General features: G+C 40.6%; 1 protein-coding gene across 3 annotated transcripts in view; it reads left to right on the forward strand.

Moving 5' to 3' along the window:
* The window catches only part of pdzd2 (PDZ domain containing 2), a 39,984-nt gene that overhangs the window by 18,241 nt on the left and 1,835 nt on the right, over positions 1-19,908 (forward strand). Inside the window, exons 9-25 of one of the 3 annotated variants that reach the window (XM_067521813.1) lie at positions 214-359; positions 1,011-1,130; positions 3,130-3,244; positions 3,348-3,421; positions 3,609-3,831; positions 4,308-4,425; positions 5,144-5,276; positions 5,766-5,853; positions 6,292-6,395; positions 8,285-8,450; positions 8,817-9,769; positions 9,899-10,043; positions 13,686-16,302; positions 17,075-17,192; positions 17,296-17,397; positions 17,572-17,815; positions 18,040-18,162. In XM_067521813.1, coding sequence (XP_067377914.1) covers positions 214-359; positions 1,011-1,130; positions 3,130-3,244; positions 3,348-3,421; positions 3,609-3,831; positions 4,308-4,425; positions 5,144-5,276; positions 5,766-5,853; positions 6,292-6,395; positions 8,285-8,450; positions 8,817-9,769; positions 9,899-10,043; positions 13,686-16,302; positions 17,075-17,192; positions 17,296-17,397; positions 17,572-17,815; positions 18,040-18,162 — 5,589 coding nt within the window. The remainder of the gene's footprint in view (positions 1-213; positions 360-1,010; positions 1,131-3,129; positions 3,245-3,347; positions 3,422-3,608; positions 3,832-4,307; positions 4,426-5,143; positions 5,277-5,765; positions 5,854-6,291; positions 6,396-8,284; positions 8,451-8,816; positions 9,770-9,898; positions 10,044-13,685; positions 16,303-17,074; positions 17,193-17,295; positions 17,398-17,571; positions 17,816-18,039; positions 18,163-19,908) is intronic. The other 2 variants (XM_067521815.1, XM_067521814.1) reach the window with 2 other exon arrangements.

A 19,908-nucleotide genomic window follows, 5' to 3' on the forward strand; every position in this document is an offset into this window, starting at 1 on the left:
TCGGTCTGGTTATAACAAACAGTACTTAGAATCAGGACATGAGAGTTGATTTGATGTTTTGTCACTTTAGTAGTGCTCTAGCCTGTGCAAGCAGTGCTACCGAAGTTTTCCTGACCTTACACTGTTCGACATGCCTTAGATTCATAAACCTGTTTAAACTGAAAACACAATTTCTGTTCAGAGACATTAAATATTTTCTCTGTTTTGGGTTAGTAGGGAGCAGCCGCCTGGAGTCAGTGGGTGAAGATGATGAGCTATTTGTGGAGAGTAGTGTGAGCTGCGACGTAGTGGATAAACCTCCCCCTGCAAGACGCAAACACTCCTTACCGCAACAACTGGATGCTGCTGGAGTGAGACAGGTCAGCGAAAGCATCACCTCTATCTTTATCCAATCTGAACCTGTAAAGATCTACATCAAGACTATATACATATCACAAAGGAAAAGGCAGGTGTTTTCCACTGGATGTTGCCGTTATTGGTAAAGAATCATGAACCTGCATCCATGTTGATGTAAAGAATAAAGAGGCAGAAAAAACAAAAAAGTGTGACAGGGTCATTTAAGATTAGTATTATCACATATATTGCAAGTTTACTAAAAGTAGCCCTTAATAAACGTGCAATGTGGTATTTTGATGACTGTCATCACCCCTATACACCCAAACACCCATAGCTGGATCAAAGCCTTGTTGCTATGTCACCATGACGAAGACAAGGATCACTGCAGTAATTGCCGAGTTAATGAGAGGTTAATTGAGGAAAGGAAACAGAGTGGACAACATTCAGAATCCACTAACGTTACGGAATCAAGACACTGCCAGCAGCTACACCTGAATGAGACTGAAAGACAAGAAAACACAGATTTTAGTACAGGTGGCGAAATTCAATTTTGTCAACACAACAGATGAGGACAAGGGAAGAAAAATCCCATTGCTGTATAAATATCTCCTGTTTTTACATGATGAAAAAGACAGCTTTTCTGTTGTCTTATGAATGTATCTTTTATCTTTCAGGAATATCAGATAATTAGGAAATCAGCCCGCTCTCTGAGCACTGTTCAAGTGGAGTCTCCATGGCGACTGGCACAGCCATCCATTATTTCGACCATAGTGCTGATGAAAGGCCAAGGCAAGGTGAGTGCACTCCTTTGACATGTGAGCATAAATAAAACTGCACTCTTCTCTAAATATGTACATGTATGCTCACAGTAACACGTGTGTGTGTGAAAGACAGAGTGTGTGTCCGTTTCTTTCTAACGTCTGCTTTAGTTCCGTGCTACGCTTTTTGATCACACACTGTATTTCTTCTGCGAACAAATCTCTAGTGCTCCATCATCATTCGATCGACCTTAAGTGGACTTTTTGTGTTAAAAACTCAAGAAGTAGTTTAACCTGGCAACCCAACATCCATCACATTCAGCATTGATTGGTTTATTGCTAATGTTAGTTTATTGTGTGTTTCAGTAGGACATCACTGTTTACATGGTAACAAAATGACCACAAATGATCAGTAAACAAGGGGAATTTCACTTTCACAAACAAAAACAAATTAACTAAATTAATGAATGTATTAATTTTTACTTATTTGTTAGTTCATAAGCCTGACATAGTCACTACCAGCAGTACCATGTGTTCACTCACTTTGCTTATTAAAAGAATATTAAAACTTGAAATGTCTCTTTACAGTACTTTACAGACAATATATGGTACAGTAACTCCATTGTATCACTGTAGCAACTTTAAACACATTTTGATTATTGTGACTTTATACAACGAGGCCTTACAGGATAAAGTCCGGGCCATCTGATCTGTACATCTGCTGTCTTACATGCAGCACCTCTTTGTAAAGTCTATAGAAGGGTGGGACGTTTTTTAGTTTTGTAAGTTTCTGTTGTTCTTGCAGCTGTAGCAGTTTTTTACCCGTTAGATCATGAAACTAGTCAATTTTCTAAAGTTTTGGTGCAAAGCGCTGACAATCCACAGATGTCTATTTACAACAAAGCCACTTTTGATTTCGACAGGAACTTTGGGGACAAAAATAACAGAACTGGAGCCTTGTTGCTGAAATTCATATGGTCAACTGCTAAAATAATGTTTGTCGTGCCTGTAATTATACACTCCTACTGCACAATGTGTCTGAAACTGGTGCCATCCTGTATGTTACATGTAACACAAAGTATGTGTTACATTTTCCGTGCAAAGCTGGTGGTAATGAGACTGAAAAGATGGAAGTAAAAGCTAATTAAATAATTACAAATGATTAAATGGTTTTTGTTGTTGTTTTTCTCCCATCCATCTCAGTTCCTGATGTCTTAAAACTCATCACCATTTTCCTGGAGTTAATCAAAATTCAGTCTCTACTGAGCTCTATCAGCCTTTAGATAAACTTTAGTCCAGCTCCAATCACAATTGTCTCATCTGCAAAGTTAAAGTCCTCACAGAGTTAGTTAGAGGAGTTGCAGCTGTTTGTATACAGATAAAGGAAAGAAGGGAGCATGTGCTCCTGTTCTGATGCTCAGGGGGGACTATAAATATTTTGCCTCTTGTCTCTCAGGAAGGTACAGAGACAATGAAGCTCAGGCACAGCACAAGCTCCAGCATGATGGTGTTAAATCCCGAGCTGAAGTCAACAAACAGTTTATTCAGAATTTATCCCCCCCCCCCCCCCCCCCCCTCAGAAGTTGATGCAGTGCATTTCAATTATGACTGCATCCTCCGCAGACCCGTTTGCCCAATAAACAAATTGCATGGGGTCCACCAGGAGTCATTACAGTTTTTAGGTGGGACAGGATGCACCTCTCCTTCAGCTTGTCAGCATGCCGTTCCTTAGCAGTGTGCACACATCCAACTCTGTTAATGTCTCTTTGAAAGCAGCCCAGGCAAGACTGTACATGTAGAATGAAGGGATTTTTCCCCCAAAGGTCAACAAGTGAACATTGTCTACAGTTTTTGGAAAATATGTCTGTCTTTTGAATATGGTGTTATGATTTGGCTCAGTTACAGTGAGTAAAAGATGAAATTTGAGCTTAAAGAGCATTGATTTCCATTCCTTTATGTCTAGAAATAATAATATTTACAAAATGTTGGCTTTTTCTATTTCTTTTGGTAATTGATTGAGATTTAACCTTTTCAGGGCCTAGGATTCAGTATAGTGGGTGGGCAGGACTCAGCACGTGGTCACATGGGAATTTTTGTCAAGACTATTTTCCCCCATGGAGCTGCAGCAGCTGATGGACGGCTGAAAGAAGGTAGCTTTCCACTCTGTTACTGAATTTAAAAAGTAATATGTATAACATGAGCAAATCATTCATGTACATTTACATCTCAGTCTAACTGTGTGCATCTGTGTAGGAGATGAGATTCTGGAAGTGAACGGAGAGTCTCTCCAAGGACTTACGCACCAACAGGCCATCCAGACCTTCAAGGTGGGCTTCATGTTTACAGCGTACTGTTCTGTCTAATAGAAAATGGTACACAACAGCATCACATTAACATTAACTAAAAAATGTGTAGCCAAGTATTTGTTCCTTCAGACAAAAGGTTTTTAATTAATATTTGTGAGTTGAGCTTGACATGTTGAACGTTGAATCTTGTTAATATTCTTTTCAACAGCAACTGAAAAAAGGTGTAGTGACACTGACGATTCGAACTCGCCTGCGCAGTCCAAGCCTCACACCATGTCCCACCCCAACCCTTCTCAGTCGCTCCAGCTCACCCAACTCTAATGCCAGCGGGGGAACAACCGTCCCGTCTGGGTTTGATGAGGCTGAGGGACGCAAAGTCCCCGGTCCTGGTCCGAAGGACTGCATCGTCATGGAGGTCACACTTAATAAAGGTTAGCTGATAATTTGAAACTGTAAGTAAGATTACAAATTCGAACCTTTCTGTACACTCTCCTCTCAAAATCAGAAGGTTTTTCACGCTCACAGTTTGAAGTGTCAGGTAATTTGACAGGAACAAATGACAAATTCAATGTACTGCAGTGGACGTAGTCCAAGTGAAAACCTAAACTTATAAAATTAGTTTTTAAGTCAAAGGTGTTAGTACAGCAGATAATCTCCTAAGTTATACTAAGACTTGTTCAGTAATGGAATTGAACTCAAACCTTTTCAGTGATAAAACAGAATTGTTTAAGTAGTGTAAACTACGGTGTTGTGCTTTTACTGGATACGACTGCCCGAATACTTTACCCCAGATTCAACATTATTGTAAAGTGTAAGTTCTTTTAACTATCATTAACTATTTACATTCAGAGTGTAGTGTGCGTGCAGGATGTCCTTTTTTCTGACCGTAAATGTTGACTTTTTTTAGAGCCTGGTGTTGGGCTAGGGATTGGAGTTTGCTGTCTGTCCTTGGAAAACTCTGCCCCTGGCATTTACATCCACAGCTTGGCACTGGGCTCTGTGGCCAAGATGGATGGCAGGCTCAGGTAAAAAGATCAGTCATCTTTGAACTAAATACAAGTGAAGTAAATATAATATATTAGATGAGCAACACGATTTCACTATTAGCTCATAAAACTGTTGACATTATTGTATATGTGGGCAATTTGGTTAACAGTAAGCTGAGGGTGCTATTCTGTGGCAACTGGACTAGAGTGTGGACCAGACAAATATTTCTGTCTGAAATTGACCTGAGCCCTAATGTTTAGGGCCGACAAGTGTAAAAATACGAGTTAACAATTTTACTATTGATAACAGGCCTCATGTCATCAAATCAAAATGTAATGTTAGAATGTAGCAAACATAAATCATCAACTTCTTTATGGTTACTATGGGGCAGCACATCAGTTATAAGAGATGATCACATTGCTAAAACCAGTGAGTTATTGATTAACCAGAACCAATTAATTAACTGTCACATGTAAGAGATAATTGATCTCCTGAGATCAATGAACAACTACCAAGATCAATGCAGGGGATTAAAATAATATACAGATCAAATGATAAACAGTTGGGATGAATAATGGTGCACAGAAAATATACCAGAAAGGGGAACGGATGGTGAAAGAAAATAGGATTAGGAATAGAACCGGGTCTTACCTAGACCCCAAGATTATTCAGTTTGGGGTTCAGTTTGGAACTTCACCCTCTAGACTGGAGAGGTGATTGACTATACTGTGCTAACACCTGTGCGTCTCCTCGCAGTCGTGGAGATCAGATACTGGAGGTGGACTCAGTCAGTCTTCGTCATGCTGCTCTCAGCGAGGCCTATGCCATCCTTAGTGAATGCGGTCCAGGACCGGTTAGTCTCATTATAAGCAGGCACCCGAACCCCAAGGTAAGAGATGTTTGTTTCTACTTCTATAGGTTGATTCATTCTCTGTTAAGACGTTTAAAGTCGATGCACTAGTGCGTAAGAAGCCTATACATGGGCCAGCCTCAGTTCTTGAGGATCTCTGTTCAAGGACACATCTGGAAGTATCTCAATGGATGTTTTGAAACATGTCAAAAAAATTCCACTGGTATCGAAGAGATGAGGAGCAGGTCTGAGTAACATATTGATCGGATTTTATCCTGACAAATGACTTTATCAGCAGAGGCGACTGAGTAAAGTTATGCTCAGACGATAGGTTTTCCAACATAGCCTGCCTCAAATTAAGTAGTTTGTAGAACATCTATCCATGTTTAAAGGTGTCCCTTTACATGTTTTTAATGTTCAAACTGAAAGTTGGCATGCAGATTCCCAATATTTGTCGCCTCGGTGTTATGCTGTGTTTTTGACAAAATTTCTTGATAGCTCGTGTTGTTTTTTTGTTTTTTTTTTCAGGTATCAGAACAGGAGATGGATCAAATTATAGCTCGATCCACTCACAGGGACAAAATGAACAAGAGCAGACACTCATCTCTCTCCCAAGGTCTGATAACTTCACCTACAATCATTCAATCATTGAGCGCATTTACATAAGTATTGTGTAAACAGGAAACCAGGATTTTGAAATCAGGGTAGGGGATTAGGGAAACCTGGTAGATTTCTGTCAGAGAATGCAGATTTCTCCACCATGTAGGTTTCTAATCAACTTTCTCCAACTGTGCAAGTGCATAACAAAAGGCTGCAGACAGCAAGGTCTGCCAGAAAATGTAACACAAAGTGCCTCACAAAAGCCTAATTAAGTCACTTTTACTGCACATTTTTAAAATTCCAAAACGCTGTCAATCAGTCATTTTAGAGAATCGTCGTTTAACAGATGTACCTGTTATAGTATAAAGTAAAATATATAGTTAAGTAAATTCACTGAATGTCTCTGGGCGTCTGATCTTTCTGGGTGTACTTAAGTTTACATTATAATCTGTAGGTCTGCCCTGTAAGAGCTCCTACCCCACAATGAAGGACGGCTTGGGAGACAGCTCTCCATCTCTCAGCTGGACCATGAAAAGATTCCTTGAACCTGCCAGCAGAGTAAGTACTCATTCCATGATCCTTAATGCTTAGTTTGTCATTTCTTTCCTCTTAGTTAATCTTAGGTTCGAGTGTGGCTCAGAAGGTAGAGCAGTCGTCTACCAGTCTCAGGGTTGTTGGTTTGAATTCTGGTGTCCTCCTGTCACATCTTGGAAGTGTCCTTGAGTAAGATACCAAACCCCAACTTAGGTACTAGTACAGGCCCATCCGGTGTGAGTGTGAATGCTCAGCTACTTTTTTAGGGTGTCTGTAGTGAACATCTGTTTTAAGGTCACTCCACAGCATCACTGTTTGGGTTGAGGTCTCAGCTCTGACCAGGCCACTGTTCAGAGCTGAAAGTCATACTGCAGTAGATTTACTTTGATGTTTAGAGTCATTGTCCTGCTGGCATCACCAGCTATGCTTCAGTTTGTCTTAATGTGCTTGTCTGGGCTTCCAAACTCCCATTTTATGATCTATGAATGCAGAAAAACTATATTCTTCCAAAAGGTGCACATCCGTTTTTGTCACTGTAATATACTGAACTGATAATTGTAGTTCTTCTTAACATTAAACGTATTAAAAAGCTTTATTTTTAAAAGTAGCTATATCAAATTCAAAACTCTATATTGTATAATGTCAATAATTCCCTCCGCAATAAAATTGTGTCAATTTGTCATATTCATAGATTGAAGATTCAAGATTCAAAGTGTTTATTGTCATATGCACAGATAGAACGCATGTTTCCCAGTACAATGAAAAAACTGTAAATAAACAGTCAATAAAACTGTAATTTTATTGACTGTAAAATTACGTAACCACGTGTTTGCATTCATGCCATAATGCAAACATCTCACGCAAAGCTACAAACAGAACGGCCAAGCGCACTCTTTGAAAGACTTTAATGAAGATGTGAATCCGACATCCATGATTTGCAAGTGTTGTCAGAATAGACCGGCAACAGTAATAAAGTCCTTTAATTAGGAAAAGTTTGTCAGCATAATTAACTAAAGAATAAAGATTTGAACTGTAGTGTGCTTATTATCAATATTGACTGATATGAAAAGAATTTACATGATAATACAGTTTGTTATGTTACAGCCTCACATCACATTCATTATTTGACTTCTTACAAACAAAGAAGATTGTTTGAAATCTTTATTCTTTAATCTTTCTTATTCTTTAAAAAAAACACATGTACATAAATATTCACGCAAATACTTATGTACATGTGATTTTTTTAGTTTTTTATTTTTAATACATTTTCAAAGATTTCAAACTAACTTCTTTCACCTTGTCATTATGGGGTGTTGTTTGTAGAACTTTGAGAAAAATAATTGAATCCATTTTGAAATAAGGCTGTAACATAACAAAATGTGGAAATAGTAAAGCGCTGGGATGCACTGTAGCATTTTCATATGGCCCCATTTAACAGGTGTACGTTGAGATGCAGTTTCATGTTTTATTAAATCCAAATTTAGACCTTTATGGCCAATAATAATATTCAATTTCTGACAAAAAAGAGAATATATTTGAAATTTAATATAGAGCCATATACAGTTATGCGTAAATATTTCTCTCTAGCAAATCTTCTTTCACTGTACCCTTCAGTCCTAACAAACAACATATCAAACATTTGTGAAACTATTTTTTATTGAACATCTGCACTTTGACACCCATATTTTACATTGGCCAGCTGTCTTCTTCCTTAACTTGCTTGCTATGTTTCTGCCAACATCTGTGAAATGAAGTAAAACTGAGGTTGTGTGTTGAGTTGAGAGTTGAACTATTTTGCTTATCTATACATTAATAGTAAAGCAATTAATTTTTATAGATTTTTTTTTTTTTTATGTAATTGTGGTTTTCATCTTGCTTTTTATTTAATGTGGTCTTCTTTCATTTACCTGAAGCAGGGTTCCCTGAGCTCAGAGACAGAGTTATCTCAGTACTTCACCCAGGACACTTCCAGCCACTCATTCCTGTCTGAACCCATGCTGATGGGCTCTCACAGTGATGAGACGCTCCTCCTGCAGGGCTGCGGCACCTCCATAGATGCCAACTCACCACAGCCAGATGGTAACATGCTCATCATTTGGTACCCTCATCCATATTATATCAAATGTGCACTGTCCTTAGTGATTGGCTGCAGTGAGAGTTTTTGTTTAACACTTACTTGGCTTTATAGGTAGTTTTTTCCTGTATGCCATATAGTAATGCAGTTCCAAAATAAAAAGAAATACAAACATTTTTACCAGATGAGTGAAGTAGCTTTATTTGGAAGGAAAGGTTCATTCTACAATGATTAGTGCAATTCTATGGGCAAGTGCATCTACATGGGGAAAAAAGGCAAAAAAATGGTACTTTGTTCTCCTACTCTGAGTGTGGCTGATTCTGACCATATTTCCCTTTTTGACTAATCTGTATCACCTGTTTTCTATTCAGCATTCACCACCTCCCCCAAAAAAGTGGAGAGAGGACCAGTGTCTAACACTTCAAAAGAAAAGACCCCTGTACCTCTTAATCACCATGCAGAACATGTTGTCCAGCCCATTGCTGTCTCTAGCCCCAGTTCGGTGCGGAGCCCACTTCTCCGACAGCGACGGGTTATGTGCTCTGAGGATGAGCTGAGTGATGATGAGGACTCAGACAACACTGGAAACACTGGGCTTTTTCACAGACCAACAAAATCAGACTCTGTTACTTTCAGTGAGGCCCAACCAGCCCACACTTCCAAAACTGCTTCAGAGGTTATTACTGCTACATCATCATTAGAAGTAGACCAAGACAGCGAAGATGGTGGTGATTTGCAGAAATGTGGAAGCAGTGATGTGACAACACCACTCTGTCATAGTTTATCACAGTTCGATGAAGGTACTACAAACAAAAAGTCAGAATTTCCTGGCTCTGGGTCACCCTTTGTGCCTATCCGTTCCCCTTTTGACTACAAAGTAGGAGTAGCGAGCAGCATGGTCCCTGGGTCCAGTCATTTGACCATCGTTAATGAGAACTGTACAAACCAAGATGATGGACAACTGATGGAGGCAAAGCGCTCTCCAAAGCTTCAGCATAAAGCAGTGACGCGTGTCAAAAGCATGATAAGCACTGAAGCATCAAGTCCACCCCAGCAGCAGAAGGCTAAAGCTGATGAGACCTGCCTAGCCCCTAATCAGACCCTCTTTCCTGGTATAGAAAGTGGGAGAGACCCCGGAACTGCCGTTGGTTTGATAAACCCTCAGCACTGTAAGAAGGGAGACGCCGGTGAGCCAATTTGTACCATCGACACAGTGACCCTGTCGAGAAGTGAGGATGAGTCTTTCGGGCTTCACTTGGAGATTATCTCATCTCCTCTGAAAGTTGTCATTGCTGGGATAAAGCCTGGTGGTGCTGCAGAAAGGGTATGTTTGACAGTTTAATCAGAACAGGCTGGAGTCTGTTATAACATTTTTAAAAAATTTAGTGTCATTTGCAGCTCAAGCATTGGTCTGTCTGTCTGTAAAAACTCCTTTATTTAATCAAATTTCCAGGAATGTTCACCCAAGCTGCGTCCGGGAGATGAGATTGTAAAAATTGGAGGGGTGCATGTGTGCTCTTCAAGCTACCAGGAAATATGTGAGCTCACGCACAACCTTCCTGTGACACTGTCTTTGGAAGTCAAGAGACCAGTCTCAGGTAAGACCTTGCATTAGCATCGCTTTTTTTGCACCTATATGTTGTTCAGCAGCAGAGTGGATCCTATTGTTTGTCTTAGTCCTGAAATCCCAGTGTCTGGGACTATGCATTAGTCTTGGGCCATGTTAGGACTGACAGTAGCAACAAGTACAGCCTCCTCAGAGTCATTTAAATGAAACACTGTTGTGGAATAACGGGTCCTGCAGAAAAATGAATCCAGTAAAATATAGGTAAAACCAGAGGTTTTTCTCAACAAACACTCTCCTGTCTTTTCTTCAGTGCCACTGTCTCTAAGCCGAACAACATTGCTGGTCTCACTACCTTCAACGCCTTTCGTTCTCGCTAATACTCTTTTATCATACAAGATGCCTGACACTTTTCTCCATCCGTCACAACCTGCTTGCAGACGCATCTTCGCCTCTTTTTCGCACTCTGTCTGCCTACGAACACGCCTTCGTCCTCTAGTTCTCCAACCATCAGTAGCCCAATTTTTACTGGCAGGTCAACAACACCGGTGGAGGTCGTTGTTAACCTGGGCCGAAGTCATGATTGGCAAGTTTGATTTGGCATATGTTTTAAATTAGATGCCCTTCCTGACACAAACCTCTGCATTTATGCGGACGGGCACAAGAAGATGTTTGATTGTGCCCCCCTGTAGTTGCATTTGCGAAAACATGCCTCTTATCAACAAGTCGTCTTTATAAAAAAAAATCATCAAACCAGCCATAATGCCTACTTTTACCCAGTTCATGTACACATCAACACAATGATCCTATAGTAATGCACACTGCTAACAAGTGTGGAGAAATAGAAAAAGAATGGAGAATATTTTTTTTGTGATAGTGCCACCTACAGCAGCTTTACTTTAATTAATACAAATAGCTTTTGTTTTGTGTCAATCCAGATCTTCTTCATATAGCGAATCAGATGTCATATTTATAACACAATATGAACATAAAGCAGCAATAATGTTGCAGGGTCGCAGGCATTCACACTGACCAACTCAACAGCCACAGACTCAATTCAACAGCCCACATTAGCCTTCATTTTATCTACCTTATAAACAGGCGACCGAATCGAGTATTTATTTATTTTGTTTCGATTTTTGGCTGCTACACTTAATCACAGACAGCATATATTTTTGCATTTCCTAGCCCCTTAATAACCCCTTAAAATCTAAAACCTAGCCATAACCCTCAAACAGTCATTTTAAGTTGTGAGGATCAGCTAAAATGTCCTAACATCCCAAAATAGTCCTCACTGTCTGAAAGAATCTAATGTGCTCCCCTGCCCCCTTTTTGGTGCTTTATGATAGCTAATGCTCAGCAGCTGCACATTAAACGACATGTAGACATACCTGCAAAAATCTCCTGTATCTGTTCACAAGCTGTTGCGCTCCGGACTCTTCATCGCCCCTGCTCACAAGACTCCGTCTACAAGTTACATTGAGGCTTGTGTACTTTCTCTGGCATTCCTCTGCTGGGGCCCATTCTCCCAGCTGATGTCTATCAAACACAGATGCAGACATGCCCTCCAGCTGCTGAGTAGAAAAGGGGCATTAGCTCAAAGAACCCTTTTTCTTTTGACCCAAGTGACCTTTAAGATAGACGTTCCATTCGCCCGGGATGAACACATGCGATTTCAGACTGAAATTAGCAGTTTGAAGAAGTGAGCAATTCTCAGTAGTGCCATTTACCAAAGCTTTGCACTTATATGTGATGTGATGGTGTATAACTACACTTCTTTTGACTTGTGATGACAAGCTATTAGTGGCAGAATGCTGCTCAGTATGCTTTTAAATAGAGCACCATGTCTTTCCCTTTTATGCCGGCCAAAGATGTAGGATCAACCCTCCCTCCCTCACTTCCCCAAAGCAACCTGCAAGCGCCTGGCTATCTATCCATGGTGACTATCTTATACAGTACAATTTACTTAGTGACCAGCACTAGATTTATCCTGTAGTTTAACTCCCTGTATGCTTTCTGTGTCTCAGTTGAACATTTTATTGTAGCATACCTGTAATCTTAATGTAGTGAACTACAGACATTGCTGTGGATTGCTTGGTCTCCCGGAAAGAGTAAATTTATTACATCACATTCTGTGTTTTCATTGTATTCATATTCATTGTATTCAATTTAAGTTGTGTATATTTGGCTCTGTGTAATAGTAAAGACACCAGTAACAACAACTTACCTGTAGGTCACATCCTGCACAATCCACAGCAATATCTCTAGTTAAGTCTAGTAATTTAGAAGTTTAATTAATACAGAAATGGGTACCTAAATATTAAGTTAGTTATTGATGACATAAACTAACCCCATTAGTTGGGTATATGCATGTGTGTGTATATATATATATATATATAATAAAAGCAATAACATTAGTAACATTAGTAAACTCATGAACACAAAAAGAAGGGAAGTCAGTGTAAAACAATTATGATACCGTTGATGACAGAACAAATTTTCTTCCTGGTGAAACAACCCCGTCAGATAAAGACACACCAGGAGGTACCAGGAGGTGTGGCTGTGTCAAAGTCAGCCATCAGCAGAGGAATTCTTTGTGACTTCTGTCTTTACCGTAAGAAAGTCTCAAAGCAGTAAGACCAGATTAAATTTTGTAATAAAAACATGCAACATCCACACCAGAAAAATACGACCAAGCTCAACTTGTACCCGAGAAATGGACGTCGGTACCACCTCCTCTGCGAAGCCTGGTGGAGGTCATGTTAGGGTGTGGGCATGTGTGTCCTTGCATTCGTTGAAGATGTGACTGCTGACGAGCAGCAAGGCATTTGAAGTGTTCACCTGCTCTGATTTAGCTAAAAATTTCAGAACTTACTCGTTGGTGTTTGAGCTTGATAGTGACCCACAGTCAGTCACTTTTCATGAATCCAAATAAGTTTTTATTTCAACCACTGAAGGAAGAACCCACTGAAAACATGCAGGAAGTGAAGGCTTAGTGGAGATTCAACATAAACAAAATTGTAAATTTAATTTCGTTGAATTTTTTTTAGCTACCACAAATTAAGTTCTATGAATGTGAATAGCTAACAAAGCTAAATTAAGGCTGTCTACATTTTAGCCAGGTCTTCATTCGTTAATTTCAGATCTACTGTATTGTAGTTATGTACAGTCAATAATTATTATAATGCATTGCTACAGGGCAAGCACGTCCTGTCCTTGTGTTATGAATGTCCAATATATAGAGAACTGTAGGATATTCATTACATACATTTTTTACATGAGGTCTTTCTACCAGTTATTTGAATGAGATATAATTAATTAGTGTAAACATTTTTCTGAAGGCTTTTATTGACCATTGTAGTCGTTTGTGTGTTGATTGCCAAGCCTTCTCACAGACCCTATGCTCTTTTTATATACACTTCACACTGGGTGTAGAATATTTTGAGAATTGGTGACTCAGTGAACAAGTCTTAGAGAACTGTTCTAGATTAGACCGACTAGATTGGCTCTGCAAAACTCTAAATGATGAAAACGACTTTATTCTGTGATGTTGCATGTATGTACCTCCCAGTAGTTGTACTTGTAGCATATTTGTTCTTGGAATGTATATAGTAAAAAAAAAGAAAAAAACGTCATTTGCCTGACTAAACTATTTACTTTTCATTTGTGGTCCCAGCTGTAGATCAACTGTCCAGCTTGATAATGTCATCAGGGAGCAGTGAGGGAGCTACCAGGTCAAACGCAGCCAGTTCTGTTCAGGAGATGTCTGATAAAGGACAAGCAATAACCCCAAATACAGGGAATTTTAACCACAAAACCCGAACTGATCATGACTTTCAAATACCAATCACCAACATAGATGACATTTTATCAGAAGGGAGCCTCTGCAGTGATACAAATACTCACTCTAAATCTCCTTTCAAACCATCCCTTAAACCTGTATCATGCTCTCCAAGCCAGCATGTTGTTTGCCTGTCTGAGAACACTGACATTCAAGTACCAATAGAGTCCAGTCCTCTGGACTGCTCCAACTTGGTAGCAGGAAATGAAAAAAGTGCCATCCTCCCTGTAGAGTCAATACATGTGAACCAGCTAAAGGAAAACAGCTCAGGAAACACTCCCTGTGATTCTAAGTGTATGTACCCCACAGAAGGTGACAGTGATACCAATAGTGACTCCACCCCTGACAGCAGTGTGGTCAATAAGATGGCCAATGGTGGAGCTCATGAGCATGGATCCTTGTCAGATGAGGAAGAAGTGGAGATTTGTTCACATGATGCCCATCTAAATACTGCTGGTCAACACTCGGATGTAACGCCGTCATCACTGGGGTCTTCACATTTTTTACATGCCATCGGTAAAATTGCAAAGCCGGACCAGACCTTTGATGCTTTGCTGCTCTCCACTAACGTCTCACTGAGAGATGAAGAAAGCTCTGCGATAACAGCCCAGTGTTCACAGCATTCTCAGGTATTCAAGGTCTCCTCTGCAGAGCAACCATGCCATTCGTCCAAGAGGACAATACCTGTGTCTTCTATAGAGTGCCACAATAACACTGCCTTTGAGCCTTGTGAAAAAGTTATAGCATGTTTGGAATCCAGCTCTGGTAGTGTTTACAGAAACCCTTCCCCACCACATACCCACTGTGTTACTCAGGCCACTACTGCAGATTCGCATGAAGATGAGTCCCGGACCTCAGATTTACTGAAGCATTTGAACACACAAACACCCCATCGACCTTCCACAGAATCAGATAACTCAGGGTCAGATATCTGTAGGTCTGAGACAGAAATGTCCACATCCACGATAAACAATGATAAAGTCTTAGAGTGTGATTTAAACCTAAATGCTGGCTCATTGCTTAGGACGTCCTCTGGCCTAAAGGTCCTTGAAAATTCAGACTGTCCTATGCAAAGTAGGAACTTAAAATCACAGCCTGAACCTCAGATCAGACCAATCATCTTTGCTCCCAAACTGAAAGGCCTGAGGATTAAAAGTAAAAACAAAGCACAGGAGGAGGCTCTCCAAAGACCTACAAGGAGTCAAAGTCCAGTTCCTTCTAATACCAGTGCTGCCTTGAACCATTTAACAAAATTACCTCCAATGGGACCTATGTTGAGCATTTTGAAGACCACTAAGGAGCTAGATATTAACAACTGCTATGACCTCCCCAAAGTCATTGACATGAACCAAGTTCCACCTGAGCAAAGGCATTCGCAAACTGCCGAACCTGCAAAAGAGAAGGATATCCATTTAAGTTTAAACGCACCTGTCGAATCCAACCAACCTTCCACTCAAAGAACATTTATAGAAGTTCGATTGTCTCCTTTGTCAGGTTCATCATCACCAGTTATGACACACAATGAAAATATCAAAGACTCTATACACACTCAAAGAGGCACAGGTAGATTTGCACCCATGCTGTCTCCTGTTATTTCCAAAAGAGAACAAACAAATGGCATAGACAGTATCACAGAATTGAATTCATTGTGCTTATCTTCAACCACAAAAAATGGCTCAAAACCTACTGTAACTGCGGAGACCAGTGAGCCCATAAAGTGCAGCCCATCTAGACTGTACGTAAAGACATTGGAAAGGAAAAGCTTCTCCACAGACACTGCTTTGTCTGCAGGCTACAGTCCCTTTTCTGTCCGACACAAGATAAAGTCCTTTGAAAACCTGGCTAACTTTGACAAGCCTGTAGCTAAATCCAGTGACATCCAGTCTTATGCTCTGACTTATCGAGCCTCACTTAACCAAAGAATTGCTGGTTATATGGGTTTGGTCAATTCTGAGTGCCAGGCACGGCCAAGAAGCTCTTATGTGGAGAATCTTATCCCTGCCCCACCCTACTCACCTTTTCTTGGTAAATCTTCAACCAGTATTGCCTTGATAAACCTTGAGGTTCCAGATACGAGCTGCAACACAGCTCCCCACACCGAGGGCAACCTTGATGGTGAAGGTCAAAAAGATGGGGTCGCGCTACACACCCCTCCAGTACTGCGGAGGAAACACAACAAGCTTCCACGCAGCAGGTTGCGGCAGCTCAGGGCTCTCAGTATGCCTGAACTGGAAAAACTATGCACAGAGAATCTTACAACCATAGAGGACACTCAAAATAGCATCCATCCCGCAGTACCAAGAAAAGCCACAGGGACTGAGAGCTTTGCAGGTTCTGCAAACCTGACAAAGGTGGATATGTATAGAGTTAGCTGTGGTGATACTGGATCCACTGAAGAGACTCCTCAGGGAACCCTACAGACCCGTGGACAACAGCCTGGGTGGTCCATCAGGTGGGGACCTCTTAATAAAAGTAGCTCATTTAAAAGTAATTTATATTCCAATCAAATTGCAGCTGTTATGTGTAGGAAGTGAATATGTCTGCCTCTGGTGCCCCCAGTCATCACTAAGAACCTCGGAAAAATCAAGATTCAATCAATGTGCAAATCACCAGCATTTGAAATTGGAGTCGATCTAAAGAATCTGATTCATCTGCCATTCTCTAGGATTTTTCCATTTAAACACTAAAATGCTGAATGATAAATTTGACATAGAATTGCTTAGTTTCTCCAAATATTCACGATTTAGAGCATACAGTATATTGATCTAAATACCAATCTATTAATCATTTGTTGCTAAATTTTTAGCAACAAATTGTAATTGGGGAGTTTGATGAATCTCTGTCTTTGACCTTCTTCCCTTTCAGTAGCCACTGTACTGCATTGTGAGCTTATCAGTACACTTTATCACTGGCTAAAGTAATGTGACAAAAATATTTCTGTGTCTTTATCAACATGGATAAGCATGCATCATATGTAAAATATATATAGATGAAGGTGATTGATGAAAGTGATTGATCACTGATTCACCTAAATAAGATACCAGCATGTATGAACTGTACAACTCAATATGAGCACAGTGTGAAGATGCATCTCCTCTGCGATGCTGAAAGAGACTTTAAAAAGAGAATTAAACAACAGACAATTTTACTTTTTTAAGTTTAGACCAGCGCATAATTGCAGAGAAAAACAATAATACGTCTTACACTTGACTCTCTGTCCACAGTTTGAAGGATCTGTCAGCTTCTCCTCTAAGACAGTGTAAGCTACAGACTCTGCTGTGCTCTGTCACAGCTAAATCATACGTGTCAGCCCTGCTCCAGGAGGCCAATAGTTTCTTGGAGGTAATCCCATATCCCTATTATTGTAAGACCTATTTTGCATGTCATTCTGTAGCTAATAGCACATCGTGTATGAATTTTGAGCCATCGTCTGAACTTTCTGCAGGTTAAGGATAATACTCACCTTGTTGTCCTGAGTAAAGAAGAAGGCTCAGGGCTCGGTTTTAGTATTGCTGGTGGAGTGGACCTTGAGCAAAAGGCAGTAACTGTAAGTACAGATCGTAGATAAAAATGATTACTGTTCGAATTCCGAGTGTATGTACAAGGTTCAGATCTGAATGATGATGATGTATTGTGTATTCCTGAAACTACCAGTTTGGGTAAGAAAGTCAAAATGCTCTTTTCCTCACAAGACATAATTGGGGGTAACCTTTGTATCCAGGTTCATCGAGTCTTCACTAAAGGTGCAGCTAGCCTCGAGGGCACAATCCAGAGAGGTGACACCGTTTTATCCATAAACGGCATAAGTCTGAAAGGTAAAACCCACGGAGAGGCTGTGTCCTGCCTTCATCAAGCCAGGCTGTCCAGTCAAACCTTAGTGGTCATTTGGAGAGACAAGGAAAGTGACCTGGGCCAGCCAAAGAGTGTGTGTTCTGCTAGGAAAACATCTTTGGAAACTGTACCAGGTAAGGCCTAGGCCTACTCTTTATTAATATGGGCTTAGATACTTCTTCCATTTGTAATGTTTATACAGCATTATCCCTTTTTGTTAACTTGTTATGTAATTTGCGTGTATGTGGTTGTAACTTGTGAATGCAGTTTTTAAAAAAGCATTTCAGCCCAGTTCTTGTCTCATAAACAATGTTAATATTTTAATCCCTTTTTACCTCCGTACCTCTGATGGATGCAGGTCCAGACGGTGCTTTAATGGTGGAGCTGCACAAGACATCTGCTGGCCTGGGTTTCAGTCTGGAAGGCGGGAAGTCCTCGAGCCATGGAGATAGGCCTCTCATTGTTAAACGTATCTTTAAAGGTGACTTTTTAAAAGTAGGCCTGTTTATGTAAAAGCCAAATCTTCTGTAAACATGTGATAATAGTGTTGTACTTAAAATAAAGTGTTGGGATAAATTTGACAAAAATAGAAGACCCTGATTCCAAAAACAAGAGTAGTATAAACAATGTAAATCCAAAACCCAGAATCACTTTGAATTTTTTGACTTTTGGTTCTCTCGTCCTGAAGTCTCGGATGCTAATATCTCTGTTGGCCTACCAACAGGATGCCTACCCCTCATTTGGCTCTTTTCTCTCAGGGGTCACCACAGCGAATCATCTGCCTCCATCTATCCCTGTCCTCTTCATCCTCTTCTCTCACACCAACTAACTTCATGTCCTCTCTCACTACATCCATAAATCTCCTCTTTGGTCTTCCTCTAGACCTCGTGCCTGGCAGCTCCAACCTCAGCATCCTTCTACTGATATATTCACAGTTTCTCCTCTGAACATGTCCAAACCACCTCAATCTGGCCTCTCTGACTTTATCTCCAACACATCTAACATGAGCTGTCCCTCTGATGTCCTCATTCCTGATCCTGTCCATCCTCGTCGCTCCCAAAGAGAACCTCAACATCTTAAGCTCTGCTACCTCCAGCTCTGCCTCCTGTCTTTTCTTCAGTACCACTGTCTCTAAGCCGAACAACATCTCTGGTCTCATCACCGTCTTGAACACCTTTCCTTTCATTCTCGCTGATACTCTTTTATCACACTACACACCTGACACTTTTCTCCACTCGTTCCAACCTGCTTGCATTCGCCTTTTTTCCACACTCTCCGTTGCTCTGAACCCTTGACCCTAAGTACTTAAAGTCCTCAACTCCCCATGATCTTCTCTGTACTTCTCCATCAGCATCCTCAAAGCAAAAACTGCATGTGTTGTTTTCTTTCTAGGCATGAAACCATATTGCTCCTCACAAATGTTCACCTCTGCCCTTAGCCGAGCTTCCACTACTCTTTCCCACAACTTCATTGTTTGGCTCAGCTGCTTTATTCCTCTGTAGTTGCCACAGCTCTGCACATCTCCCTCGTTCTTAAAAATGGGCACCAGTACACTTCTCCTCCAGTCCTCAGCATCCTCTCACTCTCCAAGATCTTGTTAAACAAACTAGTCAGAAACTCTACTGCCACCTCTGCTAGACACTTCCATACCTCCACAGGTTTGTCATCAGGACCAACTGCCTTTCCACTCTTCATCCTCTTCAATGTCCTCCTCACTTCACTCCTCACTCTTACTAATAATCTTTGCTACTTCTGGTTCCGCACCAGTTACCTTTTTTTCTCTCCATACTTTTATTTCCCTCATTCATTAAAAACGTCAAAGTTCTCCTTCCATCTTCCCATCACAGTCCCAACACCTGTCAGTACATTTCCATCCTTAACTTTAATCACTCTAACCTGCTGCACATCCTTCCAATCTCTATCTTTTTTCCAACCTGGACAAATCCACCTCTCCCTCTTTAGTGTCCAACCTAACATACAAGTCCTCATATGCTCTTTGTTTGGCCTTTGCCACCTTTACCTTCACCTCCCTATCTCCCTTTACTCCTGTCTACTCTCTTAAGTCCCCTCAGTGTCCCACTTCCCAGAGCCTGTCTGAACTCCACCCTGAAAACTACACATTCTTCCTTTTTCAACTTCCACTACTTCGTCCTCTGCTCTGCCTTTGTCCTCTTCATGTTCCTCACCACCAGAGTCATTTTACTAACCACCATCCTGTGTTGTCTGG

The sequence above is a fragment of the Channa argus genome, chromosome 11, assembly GCF_033026475.1.
Source record: "Channa argus isolate prfri chromosome 11, Channa argus male v1.0, whole genome shotgun sequence".
Taxonomy (NCBI): Eukaryota; Metazoa; Chordata; class Actinopteri; order Anabantiformes; family Channidae; genus Channa; species Channa argus.